Raw genomic sequence first — 15,079 nt, forward strand, 5'->3', positions numbered from 1 at the left:
CAACGTCCTCCACAACTAGACTGAAGAATAAAAGGACAGCAACTTGTCTGTTCCCCTTCCCCCAGTTTCCCAATAAAAATCTTAAAAAAAAAAAAATCTTACATCCTGCTACTGTATCATATAAGAAAGACATGATTATTTTCTCATTAAAATGCTAAATATGGCTTTCTTTTTTCTTAAAGGAAATTAAATAGATGTAGAAAAAAATACAGTGTAACTACACTGATGTAGAATCATTAGAGGAAGTTAGAATTATGTAATATTTTAAGGACATTAAATGTTACCCTTTTCAAAAACAAATATCACAAAGTAAGAACAGTTTAAATATAGGTCCTGCCATATATACTTTAATGAAAATCTAAAAATCAGTTTAAATTTATACATGGATTGTACAAAAATTTTGAGGTTAAATACTTTAAGCTTCTTTTCTTAAGTGGGATAAATATTTTCCTGAAATTGTCTTCATACTATTAATTTGCATAGTCAAGTTAAACCTCAGCCTTTCCTGTGTCACATTTATCATGAATTTCTGAACTTATGTGATACCCTAAACAGACCAAATACTCAGGGCTACCAATTTATTCTACAATAAAATAAATGATAATAAAAAGAATTCTCTTACAACTTAATAATAAAAACCCCAAATAAGTCAATTTAAAAATGGGCAAAGGACCCAAACAGACATTTTTCTATTGGCCAATAGCACATGAAAAGATGCTCAACATCATTTCCCATCAGGGAAACGCAAATCAAAGCCACAATGAGATGCCACTTCATACCCATTAGGACGGCTAGAATCAAAAAGACAGAAAATAACAAATGTTGGCAAGGATGCGGACAAATTGGAACGCTCATACACTGCTGATGGGATGTAAAAGGTATAGCCACTTTGGAAAACAATCTAGCAGTTCATCAAAAAGATTAAACATAAAGTTACTGTATGACTCCACAAGTTCATTTTTAGGTATGAAAGAGAAATGAAAACATTGTTCACACAAAAACATATGTGAATGTTGATAGCAGCATCATTTGTTACTTTTAGCAGCCAAAAATGGAAACAACTGATGGCTATCAACTGATATTAGAATAGCGCAATGGAATATTATTTGGAAATAGGTAGAAATGAATCACAGATACTTACAGATACATGCTACAACAGTGATGACCCTTGAAAACACTATGCTAAGTGAAAGAAGCCAGACACAAAGGAGCACATATTGTATGACTCTATTTATATGCAATGTCCAGAATAGGCAAACCTACAAAGACAAAAAGAAGGATCTCCCTAGGGCAGGGGGCAAGGGGAGAATGCGGATTGACAACTAGGGAAGTGGTATTTCTTTTTGAGGTGATGAAAATGTTCTGGGGTTAATTGTGGTAATGGATGCACAACTCTGTGAAGATATTAAAAGCCAATGAACTGTATACTTTAAATGGGTGAATTGTATGGTATGTGAGTTGTATCTTAATAAACCTGTTTAAAACGAGAGTCCAGAATCAGCAGTTCATTACCTCTGCAGGAATTTTTGGAAGATGCGCCGATAGGCGTAACCAGCTCTTCTCACTCGGATGTTTTCTTTCAGACCCAGGTATTCTACTTGATGCTTTACCCTATGGAGGAGAAAATGGAACCAGGATGTTACCGGATAATTCTTTCTCCCCGCTCTCCTAACCCTTCCCCCCCAAATCTAAGCTGCAGGGTAACATACTAAGAAGACTACAATTTACAGTGAGTAGAGTCTGAGTTGACCCTCAGTTTATATAATATTAGTTAAAAAAATATTTTGTTGTAAAATATAGCAATTACAGAAAAGTTTACATATCTATTTTTAAAAATAGTAAAACAAAAACAAAACACCATATACCTGTCACCCAAATATATTAGGTTTTCAGAGGACTGAAAGACAGAACTTGTCACTTTTGAATTAAATGACACTAGTGCTGTTTTGTTATCAACCTTAAGTTTAACAGTGATTCTAGACCTAGTGAGATTACACTTCTAGGCTTTTCAAATACAAGGTAAGAAAGGGGATATAAAATTATTAATTTCAAATGTCTAAGTTAAAAATGTTCTTAAAAATATGTAAGTACAGTTTTTAGTTCAGTTTCATAATAGTAAAACACTGGTGGAATACTTTGGAAAATGGATGCAGGGTAGTACTAGATTGATGCTCTCATGGCGGGGAGGGGGCGGTTCATATCAGAGAAAATCCCCATGCCCCATCTCTGCACCTTCGATTCTGGTTTAGTAGGTATGTCTGGGGTGGTGCATGAACATGGGAATTGTGACCCACCCCCTGCTGAGAAAGTGTCCTGGAAGTCGAGTGACAGATCCTGGACACTAACTTTTATGATCGCCCCCTCTGGGGAGGAAAAAAGGGCCTTTGCCGCATATTATGCAGACTGGTGGAATGCAGACACTTGGAAACATTATATTTGAGAAAAACGAGAAATAAAAAGTAACCTCTTTCTTTTAAGATAGGATGTCAGATTTGTGCTGTGGCAGGGAGGCAGCTCCCCATTCCGCCCATTCAGTACATTTGGGGTCAACTGCACTAATGATTGATTCTAGAGAATGGCCCATCGTGAACCTGCTATGCAGAAAAGGCCGTTGGCAGCATCCTCCTTACAACTTAGATACCCCACCGTTCTCTCCTCAGCAAGGCTCTCAGGAAGCTCATCATTTCCAAGAAGCCCCGCACTTCCTGACGCCCACTATGCACCACGCTATGCAAGGGGCTAGGGATGGTTCCTGCTGAAGACCTCACACATAGCACAGTGGTCAGGAGCCAGGCTCTGGAGGTGCGTTCCTGGTACAATCCTGGCCCGGCCATTATGAAACTTCTCGGTTTCCACTTGGATAAAATGGAATGGTGATGTTGGTTCTGTCTTCCTAGTTGGGTACATTCCATGTAAAGCACTTCCTGGCATGAGCCACAGAAATCTGTCGTTATTCTAACATAGTCACAGCTGCAATAAGTAAATCAGGACAGGAGAACGTGTAACTTTTGAAGTGAATGACATGGATTTGAAATGGATTTTTCACAGTGAAAGGATTTTCAGAAGTGATTGTGACATGTGCCTGGGCCTGGAAGGCTGAAATGAATTTACCAGGAGCAGAGAAGGGAAAGGCAGGGGGCGGAGTGAAAGCAAAGGCATAAAGATGGAAAAGACCTGTGGCACGTGGTGGTGGGAGAGAAGGAGGTGGGAAAATTAAGCTGGAAAAGGGGGTGGAGCCGTGACTGGCCTGGGAAGGATGAGGACACACAATGAGGGATGTTCGAAACATCTCAAGTCCAGCTGATCTTACTTGAACCGTCATCCAGAAATGTCAGCCCCTTCTAGATGGCTTTTAAAAAAAACCTTTATATAAGGAACTAATATTCAATAACCACATTTGATTTGTGAGACATATCTGGTTAACTAAAGGAGAAGAAATCTGAGTCAGGAAAATAACTAATTTTCCTTAATCCCATCCTCCAAATCCGATAGGCACCACTGGCTTTTTCTCTACTAAGTAAAATACACATGAGGCTGCCAGTGAGAGATATTTGCTCATTTTAAGTACTTTTCATAAATACTGGCTTCACCCCAAGCTTCTGAGGCAGGGAATGCACTGCCCATTGATTCAAGGAGAAATACTACTTTCCCATAAATTACATAGGAAAGAATATGCCTATGTTAAAACATTATTTCATTCATTATAACTTCCATTATCAGGAAATTTTCTCATAGAAATTTTCTTCAACAGGACATTCAGCTTAGCAAATTCTGTAATGTTTAAAATTTCACGTAATCAAAGCACCCAAGTTCATTTTTGCATATTCTTGGGTGCTGTCACCTCCGCAGTAAACATCAGCCAGGCAGGCAATGCCCACTTGTCCTTTTGGTCATGCTATCTCCTCCCGTCAGGGGGAGGTGAGGGAGTCCTCTTCCTGAGCATCCTTAGCAATTAACATGAGTAGGACAAGGCCTGGAATGCTGCTAAGGCAGCAATTCAGAATCCAGGGCAGGCAAACAAAAACACATTTGCAACAGGAAAAGAAAAATAAACCACACTCCATAAACTTGTGGAATGAGTAACCCTGTCCACCAAGAGCTTCAATTGACCATGTCATCTCAGCCATTGAAGCACACTGTCCTTTCACAGACCCCAATGCTCCACACTCACAGATGAAGTGAAACCATCCGTCACACAATAAACCTGAACCAGGGTTGGAGGATGACCCCAGGCACTGATCCTACCGGAGATATAAATCAACACTTGATCAATCAATACCTCAAGGTTCTTAAAACCAGTTTACATAAATATATGTTATGAAGCCCTTTTCTGTAATTCAAATGAGAGGTGTGATTAAAAAACAAACAAACAGTATGGGGAAATTCTATGAGGATTTACTTAATAAATGTACCACTGTCTTAATTTCTCCATTTTCAGATATTCCAATGAATCTGTTTGAATTTTATAAGAAAGCAGCATCAGGATTGGGGACCTTCCAAGCAGTAGCTGTTGAAAAATCTCTCTATTGGAGGGACTTTCAGCAGAGCAATCTACATGAGGTAGGGAATGGTGTGCTGGGGAGATATTGCATTTGTAGGGCGAACGAGATTATCATTATGTTTGTTTAAGATTATATATGTTGGGAAGGGCTAGGTAAGGGAAGCCAGATGGAGTCTGAAATGGGGGGAAGGGTGGGCTAAAGCACCCATTTCGCAGCAATACCTCTGCTTCCAAGACTCTTGTAATTTCTTTCAGAGGTTGCCTATAACACCACCATTCTGTATGTGTCTACGTGCATGAGCTGTCAGTGTAGTGTGTATGCGGGTGAACATGGGGGTGGGAGTGTAGGAGTGACACAGACAGGCAGAGGTAGGTAGGCTGACAGACATGGGGCAATAGATCTGGGAGAATTCATTTGTCAGATAGAAGGAGATCCCATTCTCGATTGGCCCTCTTAGTTTAAAAAGGAAGTAACTGAGGACTGAGATGAAGTGTCTCACTCAAACGAGCAGGTGACAGGCCAGACCCAGGACACAGTTCTTCCAAATCCCAGTCCAGCCCTTTGCTCTAGATCAGCTGTCCTCAAAGTGTGATGTCTGGACCAGCACCACTAGCTTCACTTGGGAGCTGCTTCTTCTTTCTTTCTTTTCTTTTTTTTACTACTTTCAGGTATACAAGACAACATACTGATTAGACATTTATATACCTCACAAAGTGATAACCCCAATTAAGTCTATTACCCACCTGAAACTGAACATTGTTAGAATATTATTGACTATATTCCCTATGCTATACTATATATCCCCATGACTATTTTTTTAAAAAAATTATAGTTGACATTCAATATTACTTCAGGTGGTTAGGCATCTATATAATTTATGAAGTGACCTCCCTGGTAAGTCTAGTACCGGTCTGACACTATACAAGGTTTTTACAATATTATTGACTATATTTCCCATAGTGTATTTTACATCCCTGTGGCTCTTCTGTAACTACCAATTTTTGCTTCCTAATCCTTTCACCTTTCTCACCCAACCCCCCAACTCCACTCCTATCTAGTAACTATCAGTTTGTTCTCTGTATCTACGGGTGTTTCTGTTTTGTTCGTTTGTGTATTTTATTCTTTAGATTCCACATATAAGTGAGATCACATGGTATTTGTCTTTCTCAGTCTGACTTATTCTATTTAGCATAATATCCTCTAGGTCCATCCATGTTGTTGCAACCCAGGAGCTTCTTAAAATGCATTCTTGGACTCCATAAAAAAGCCACGGGCATGAGTCTATAGGAGCTGACCAGGGCTGTTGCGGACAGGACACTGCGGACATCATTCATTCACAGGATCACCAGGAATTGGAGCTGACTCAACAGCACGTAACACACACAAAGGATCAAGTATTATCCATCCACCATGGGTTATCTTGTGGGGAGGGTGGAAAACGGACCCACACATGTCTCTCAGAGGAGGTAATTAGCAGCCATGAATTTGAATCCTGGTCTTCCTGTTCAAGTTTGACTTTGATTAAGTCACTTGATAACTAAAAGAGTCGATCTACTTTTTTCCCAAGAGAGAAAAGAAAAATGATGGCAATTCTGGTACGCTCACATCCAGGGACTTGACTATTTGGCTGGGGACAACGGTGGGGTTCCCTCTGCAGTCCAAGTCACCCACAAGGCCCCTCCCCAGCCCTGCTTCCTATGTTCCTATGAACAGGGGGGTCAGTAGGAATGTGTGTCTGGATCCCCCAGTTGGCTGCAAGACGACATTCCCTCGTCATCATCTTCACATTTTCCTACTCAATACCCCCATTTCATTCCTGCATAGGCCATGCCCTTAAATGCCAGTCGTGGAAAGATTAATGACAAAGTGTCCTCAGAAGTCAGGGAGGAGAGGGCTCACTGCGTGCTTGTGCTCCATGTGTCTCCCCTCGGCTTGTTGCCTCCCCGAGTTTCTCTGCTTATGGACACCATCCTCAGGGGGGAGTTACAGCACATAGGGCACGCCCCAGTACTCTCATGAGCACCAGTAAATGACAGATTGCTTTTTAACCATCTCTTTGGACCTTCACCTTCAACTCCGAGCTAAGCATTACAGGCCACATCCTGTGGGTGCTGCTGAGTGTACTAAGAATGTCTACACAGAGCCTCAAACTAATTTTAAAACCATCCTGACTTTGTGGTATGAAAGCTTTTTTTTTTTTTTTTTCCATCTGCCCCCAGGCTGGCCAAGATCAACATTATAAATTGCTAATTCTGAACTGAATGACACTGCTAACATTTTAGGAAAAGCCAAGGAGGGAAAAAATATATATAGTCTTTGTCCTGAAAAAGCTAAAGACACAAGGACATGAAACCCATCTGAAGGCAATTTAAATTGCTTCTGCCTTTGGCGTAGGATGGACAGCCCATCTTGAATGGAGGGAAAAACATGCCAAGGCCACTGAGGCTGGCTTCGACCTCCCCACATGCTGTCTTCACTGTACCTGCTTTCCTCCCAGTCTCTAGGCTTCTTGGTTTCGTTTGGTTTTATGCAGCGAATGTAGTGAGGTGTACATTTCATCAGGGTGCTCACAAGGTCATTGGCTTGTTTCTAGAAAGGAAGAATAACATCAGTTAGAAACTTGGAACTTTCTCTGAAGTAGATCAGCTTTCAAAGGGGACCTGTGAAACTTTAGGGTGGAAATATATAGCTAGGAATTAATCTTCCCAATTTGTTCAGTAGGCTTAACTCAGGTCTCTTACACTTTCTTAAAGCTCTACTGACTTTTATGATGATTTTAGCTCTCATAAATGGGTTTGAAATTATATTTTTGAAAGCAAAGAGGCCTTTTTAATACAGTTAAAAAAATAAAACAAAAACCCAGTAAAACTTCACATATAATTTTTTAAAATAAGAAACAAGGAAGCATGTCAGTTATGAACAAATTAAGTTATTTTATATTGATTGATGGCCTTTACGCATGCATTGTCTTCCTAAACTGTTTTTGGAGGAGTGAAGGGGGGCAAACTATTTGTAAGGAGAAATCATCAAACTCCCCTGTACTTTCTTTCCTGGCAACCCAACCAATGAAGAACCACCTATTAAAATGATGGAAGTTCATAGTTAAAGGGTGCAAGATCCACAAAATCTCAGAATTTATAGAAGTTTTATATGCCATTTCATTCCATTTCTTCCTCAGCACGTCCTTTACAAATCTGCCGACCACCCTGAGCCCTTTCAGTGGGCTAGGTAACTTACTCCTTCACAAAGCTAAAATAGTCAATATGCAATCATCTCTCACTACCCGCACACTGGGTACCCAAAGTGGAGCTGGGTTTCAGTAGAAAAAGCCACAGAAGTGAAGCTGAAACTGCTGATGATGTATTGCCAATCATGTCTCACAAACGTTATTTGAAGCAACAGGAGCAGAGCCCACATCAGCATTCACACCACCACACAGCTGAATACACCCTGTGGGACCAAGGATGGGGACACAGAGGCAAACTCCCCTTCCAAGCAAATCAGTGTGAAAAAGGAAAACCTCTAAAGGAAAATAGAGAACAAGGATCTCTGAAGCCAGAAAACCATTACAATGTCAGCAGAAGGGATTTGCCTGCAGTAGACAACCCTCTCTCAATTAGGGCTTTTCTGTTTTTATGGGTTTGGGAAATCTGAAACCCTTGAGAAAAACTCTGGAGTATATTCAAAGCAAGATGCTTGCTGGTGAATCAAGTCCTCTGTTTGGATGTGCAGAAACAGCGTTGTTTGCAATTCCTGGGGTCAAGGGCCAAGCTGCAGAGGCTATATGACCAAAGAAAAGCTCTATGAGGTAAAAGCAAACTGACTCTGACCTTCTTGGCTGATGCAGGCTGTACTGAGAACAAATCTAATGATTCTTGCAACACATAAGGTGGGGAGGGACTGCTTACCACAAAGCTTTTTTAAAGTCCCCAAACTCTTAATTTTTATTTTTAATTTTATTAAAACTTAATTTCCAAGATGAATTTGGCAGACTCTTTAGTCCTAAACTTTTTTTTTTCCAATTGGGAAATTGGGGGGATGGGAACAGTGCTGGGAAATTGGGGGGGAGGGGAACAGACAAGCTGCTGTCGTTTTGTTCTTCAGTCTAGTTGTGGAGGACGTTGCTTCACTGGCCCAAGTTGGCACCATCATTGCGCTCTTCCCTGGCGAGGCAGATCAGTCGCCGGCTTCTGGACGGCTGCTCACTGCGGCTGCTGGCTGCTCACACTGGTTGCTGGCTACATACGGTAGCCCATGGCAACCCACTGCCACAGGGGCTGCAGCCTACACCGTCACCGGCGACTCACAGCAGCCCATCTCCAGGTTGAGCTGTTGTTCAGCATCTTAGCTGTGGAGGGCAGTGTCACTGGCCCTCATATGTGGGGTCTGAACCGGGGCCCTCTGGCATCCCAAGCCAGTTCTTAACCATCGCACCACTCGGCTGGCCCTAGTCCTAACCTTTTAACAGTATGCTTCCTTTTCACCTTAGCATAAGAAAACAAAGGGGCAAGTGTGACTTAAGTTTATGTGTCGCCTGACATAGTTCTCTCTTGCTTAAACTAGCAATGGTAACATTTACTGGATACACATCATGGACTAGACATGTGGATGTCCTCATTTATGCCTCACAGTTCTAAGAGGTAGCTACTAGTATTATTATTTCCATTTTGTAGATGAGAAAATGGGGCCTTAAAGAAATAAAGTGTTGCTCAAGATGACACAATTGGTAAGCAACAGAGTTGAGGCTTGAACCCATGTCTGATTTTTAACTACAATGCTTTATTCTGCCTTCCTAAGAAAGATATGGGATGATTTAGTGTGATATGAAAGGAATTAGGCCAGCGTTAAACAGAAGCCTTTAGGTTATGGGATAATTAATTTCAGCAAACGGCAATATATCTTCACCTTCAAAATTATCCCGAATTTAGCTATGAGTCAACTTCAGACGCCCCCTGAGGTGGTTGGGAATCAGTGACTGGGTTTTCCCTGATTCCATGCAAGAAGAGTCCACGAGTCCGAAGGCACTTGCCCAACAGAAACAGGAGTCAAAATATGCAGGTGGAGAGGTCCGTGAGTAAAGGCTTAGGGCAAAAGCTTCTCGTTCTATGCTCAATACAAACTATTAGCAAGCCTGAGTTGGGGTCCTGGCCCTGCTATTTCCAAGCTACATGACAGATCATTAACCTTCTGTCGGGTGCTACTGATCTCACAGATTCATTGCACACAAAGATGCTGCTATGAAATACCGTATTTCCCCATGTATAAGACGCACCCTTTTCCAAAAAATTTGGGGTCTAAAAACTGGGTGTGTCTTATACAGTGGTTGAATGAGTGCAAAAACAAGTGCGAAAAAAGTGGGAAATGCAAGTAAAAAAAAAAACCAAAAAAAAAAAACCCAACCACTGTATAAGACGCATCCAGTTAGTTTTTAGACCCCAAATTTTTTGAAAAAGGGTGCATCTTATACATGGGGAAATATGGTACGTCTTTACTGTACTAAGTCACAAACACGACTGGCGATAGGTTATAGTTGAGGGAGAAGACATGGAAGTGATGCATCATGATACTTAAGTTAACTGTTAGATATTTGAAAATTTGTGTGCAAATCAGTGGCGCCCGACAGAGGGTTACACTTTTCTGGGCCTCAGTCTCCCCATCTGTGAATGAAGTAGGTTGACCTAGAAGACCTCTGATATATTAATCTAAAGGTTGGAATAGTGGTACAAGTCAATCAGTTCAGTCACCACATGGTGCTGTGTCTCTTGTCACACCCACTCCTCTACAAGTCCAGTCTCACGTAGATAAAGCTGCAGTCCAGTCATCTTTGTCAGCTCTGAGCTCCATTCCATTTCCCTAGACCATCAATCTTTGGTTCTAATTTCAAAACTGACCCCTTCCAGGCACAATGATGTAGAATTTAGCGAAGCCTCAATATCAACTGTTATTAAATATGGAATACTCTTATGTATAAACAAGATAATGAGAGTTCTCATCTAATGGATATTCTCTTAATTAAATTCAATAGATTGGTTTTAAATTTTAAAGAATTAGAATACAATGAAATACCCAGCACTAAAACTACTTTGAACATAAGTTAATATTTCTTCCAAGGAAATCAGGATCCCTTCAAATGCTTATACCTCAAGGATATTAAGATGATTCTTCATATCTGCAAAATACTGTGGATGTGGGAGGTATAAGAGATGGGGCCATGGCTACGCATCTCTGAGCAGTGTCTCAGAGGAGACGTATAGAACAGGGAGAATGTCACTCCTCTGAGGAGGCAGTATCAGATAGACAGATCACTCAGTCCAAGGAGGGTACCATTGGGGGTGAGAATATGAGCAGTAAGTTCCCCTAGATAAGCCGGCTGACTTCAGGATGACCTCCCCCGATGAGAGCAATCCTTGCAGGACTTGCAATCTTGAACATTTTGTGTATATCCAGAAAGTGGCAATTTTGAGCGTTTAACTAGACAAGAATATGAAGGAAAAAAAAGTATCAAGTCTTCCAAGAAGGAGAAAAATGCCTCTAACCCCGCCCTCCTTTTTATAGGAAATAAACTCGACTGAGAATCCAGACGACTTGAACGTGAGTCACTGCAACCTTGCTGATCTGGGCCCCTCGCATCTGAATGTGACAGTCTTGTGACTATATTTTCCAGCTCAGAGCTAATCCTGTTTCAGGACCTTGAAGTGACGGCCTGAGTCAGAAGCTTCCCGCAGACATTAACGTCTGGGGCCTCAGGAGATCCACATCGGCTCCCTGCCCTCGACTCTGCCCCAGTGAACTCAATCCAGAGACTACCCCACGACTAAATTTCTCTAGTTCTTTGAACATGACTGTCCCCAATCCCAGAGGACTCTCCTCTCCAGCTCAAAACCCAGCTTGCTGACTTCCTCCACAGAACTCGAAGGCTCCTCTTGACTGGAACGGTCCCACTGCTATGAGGTTTCCATGATCGGTTTCTTTATTCTAGCCAGTATTCTCTCCCTCAGGGTCTGGGGATGCAGGCTTCCATGCAGGAAACACGCAGGGCAGAGACGGCGAGCGAACAGAATGGACAGTTAACAACCATGGTGTCCATGACATGGCTGGGGTTAATCCAGGAGGGCACTATGACATTGACATGTAGGGTCTGGACACACAGAGGCAGTGACAGGAGATGGACAGTGTAGGCCGCAACCCGGCACATGCACATACAAATGTCCACTAAGAACTAAGCGGAGATGAATAAGAATGGCAGATGGGGAGGGGACTGATGGGGCAGAATGCAATAGGATATCATGCACATTTTGTGTTTATTATGTTTTGGGCAGTGTGCTTCATCTCTTAGATGGATTATTGAATTTAATTGTCACACTACCCCCTTGAGATAGGTACTAAGATCTCCATCTTACAAATTAAGCAAAAGAGGCACTGAGAGTTCAGGCAAGTTGCTGGCAATCACACAGCTGGTAAAGGCCAAGCTGGGATGTGAACACAGGCGATTGAGCCCCAGAGCCCTCCTGTTAATCACTCAATTCCATCAATTATAAAGTTGGGGTGGTATTTAACTGGTATGATTTTTATCAAATGTTTTTAACGCGTAGAATTAAAAAAAAAATAGCTTAGTGACTATTTCTCAAACAATTCCGATTGTGTTTGACACAACCTCTAACTAGGAGTGTAATTAGGGACAATGAATTTCATCATATAATGGTTCAGAAAACACAGTGCACTCTCCACAAGGAGCTCCCAAGAAACACTGTAAGAATTCCTTTAACTTGGAGACACCATGGGGCAAGATGTTCCGGTAATTCTCAGAAAGGCGGGGCCTTCAAGATCCAGGGAGCAGGGTGCATTAACTGCCCCTATGAGACCCAGTAGAATTTCAGGTACATAAAGTTCCATAATTGGCAAGTTTTGGGGTCTGGTCTGGAAAACGATCATCAAAATCCAAAATGTAGCTCTCAATCATAAAATTTCCCTGATCGTTTAATGTGAATTCTTCCAGGTTCAGTTTAAAGCCATTTCCTTTTAGAAAGTAGCTGATTATCATCTGCTGACTATTAAGCTCTGAGGTACTTAATATCCATTTGGGGTTTCAGTACAGCCAAGTGAAATTCAGCTTGCATCCTGTAACTTTTTTTTCAAGCAGCGACATTACTTCTGGGCATCTACTGTAACCAATCCGTTACAATGTACTGACCTCATCCTGGCTCAAGGGTGCAGTTCCTGACTCCTAGAAAACCCTGCCTCTTATAGGAATCTATAAATGTCCCAAAATAGAACAAACCTTTATTTTGCTTCCGGCAGTTGTTGGGCGCCCTTTCTTGTCAGCTTGCAGATTTTCCGGAAATAAGGACTTTATAAAAGGTCTGGAAAAGGAGAAAGAGAATGGATTATCAATCAGATGGGGCTGAAAGCCTGCTTCCGCAGAGAATGGAGGGGAGGGCTGTCGAGCAGCACGTGACCTTGGCTACAGAAAGGCCATCTGACTCAAAAGCACAAGCTATCAAAATGTGACCCACGGAAATAAGGAATTGGATAAAAAAAACATAGAGAAAGAATTCTAAGATATAAGCATTTTGGAGTCTCAGCCTGCAAAATAAATTTTAAAACTCTGCCTTTTGCATTTCCCCACTCACTGAAACTGAGATACCCCTTGACGACACAGGGCTGTCTCTGTGGGTATGCTGAGTTAAGATAATAAGTAAGCTAGAGCAGAGTTCAGGGTCTTGTATGAATTGCAGATTTTGCTTTGCTCTGTTGCAGGGTTTTTCAACCTTGGCACTATTGATATTTAGGATTTAGGGTGGATGATTCTTTGTTGGGGAGTCAGGGAGGGGGGCTGTCCTAAACACTGCAGGATATTTTGCAGCATTAGTGGCCTTTGCCCACTAGATGCCAGTAGCACGCTGCAAGGCAGGGACAACATCTTAGTCACCTTAGTGCCCCTTCTCTCTGGCACATAGCCTGGTTGGTCCACAGTAGTTGCTCAATAAATATTTGATGACTGACTGACTGAATCAAGTGACCCATGTAAATGAACAAACAGACATTCAGATTCAATTCCTCCTAAATGGCTCTTGGGCATCTTGAATTTTCTAGAAATTCTCCCCAGCGATCGACTTTTAACTTGACCAGACACAATTATAGATTTTTGCAGCAAACGTGCTTAACAAACAACAGACCACATCTATAGGACAGGAGTTCACGGGGAAGCATAAACAGCTCTCAAACTTGGCACTAGCTTTAATAATTAAAAAAAAAACACCCCAATCTCTGAAAGCATGGCTGCACCTGACTGTCATAAAAATCCACAAGCCAGGGCTTGTGGCTTCCCTGACCTTTTAAGAGAGGAACAAATACATTTCATGTGTTTTCAAATGAAAAGAAATTCACAATCTCCAAAGCTGGGGGTGCGAGTGCAAGGAAGCGCAGGCATGGGGAGATGAGAGCCAGGGAAGAGTGGAAGGTCGGGGGAAGCGGGAAGAGAGTTAAATGGAGGAGAGCAACTTCTGACCAGGGCCTGAAAAGGATATTCAGTTTTGCTTTCATTGTAGGCAGACCTTTCTTAGAAAATTATCAGACTCACTGCTGTTGATTAAGGAAGTTAACTGTGATATTATGACAGTTTAAGTCACAGAGACTAATAAAAGGGCTGCTATTACTTGGAGGTAGCTCAAAAATTGTGAAGTCTGGAACACTGAGCAATATTGTACTTGCCTGGCACGTAACAGGCCTGATCGTGTAAATTACGTCTCATATCCACTACCCAGGCTCTTGGAAACCTTCATAGGGAGCAGGGCAGGAAAGGATGCTGCAGGGCTGGTCCTGAGAGCCCCGGCAGCTTGCAAGGGGGAAGCCTCTACTGCTTTACTTCTATAGCTTACACAGGGTCTTGGAAGTGAAGATGGATCTCTGAGGCAGTCCCTCTCGAGTTGCCCCTCCCAGAGTTGAGCCATAGCCCATGTGCTTCAGGGACTCAGGTTAGCTTGGGTCTTTTGAAGCCATTCGCCATTTAAAAAAACTCAGTGACCATGGAAAATTTTGGGGACGATGTTCCAAGAGCAAAGCATCATAGAACCAGGCTGTTCTACTCTTAGATGGTCAGAAACGGCCATCCCAACCCAACCCCAGGATGGTCACCTCTCTCTGATAATAGTGTTGAAAATGATGAAGCGAGGGGCCCTGAAGGGCATGCAGATTACACTTGGCATTTGGGGGCGGAAAGTGTTAGGGATACAAGGGCGAGGCTGAGATTGGAAAAAGAAAAGCTACTTTGAGAAACCAAATTGTCCCGTGATAACCCAGACCTCATAGCTCAAAGGAACAAAATGCTGACCATTCAAATGTCACATGTTTGTTTTAATACTGATCAAATCTATATCCCACATTAGATAAGGCGAAACATGCTTACAGCTCGCTGCTCTGCATAAGTTCGATTAGATCCATAAAAAGCACATCACGGTTCCTCTCACAGAAGCCATCCATGTCATAGGATACCTGGCAAAGAATAGAAAGACATCTAATTTTCTCCTTTTGAGTATTTCACTGAACGAAGAATCCAAGTTGGCATGGCTATTCTCACC

At 42.0% G+C, this 15,079-nt stretch overlaps 1 protein-coding gene across 1 annotated transcript in view; it reads right to left on the reverse strand.

The window, feature by feature from the left end:
* The window catches only part of MYO1E (myosin IE), a 218,532-nt gene that overhangs the window by 47,800 nt on the left and 155,653 nt on the right, over positions 1-15,079 (reverse strand). Inside the window, exons 16-19 of the mRNA XM_019657546.1 lie at positions 14,908-14,993; positions 12,781-12,862; positions 6,985-7,091; positions 1,513-1,611 (exon numbers count right to left, since the gene is read on the reverse strand). Coding sequence (XP_019513091.1) covers positions 1,513-1,611; positions 6,985-7,091; positions 12,781-12,862; positions 14,908-14,993 — 374 coding nt within the window. The remainder of the gene's footprint in view (positions 1-1,512; positions 1,612-6,984; positions 7,092-12,780; positions 12,863-14,907; positions 14,994-15,079) is intronic.

The sequence above is a fragment of the Hipposideros armiger genome, unplaced genomic scaffold (genome assembly GCF_001890085.2).
Source record: "Hipposideros armiger isolate ML-2016 unplaced genomic scaffold, ASM189008v1 scaffold_276, whole genome shotgun sequence".
Taxonomy (NCBI): domain Eukaryota; kingdom Metazoa; phylum Chordata; class Mammalia; order Chiroptera; family Hipposideridae; genus Hipposideros; species Hipposideros armiger.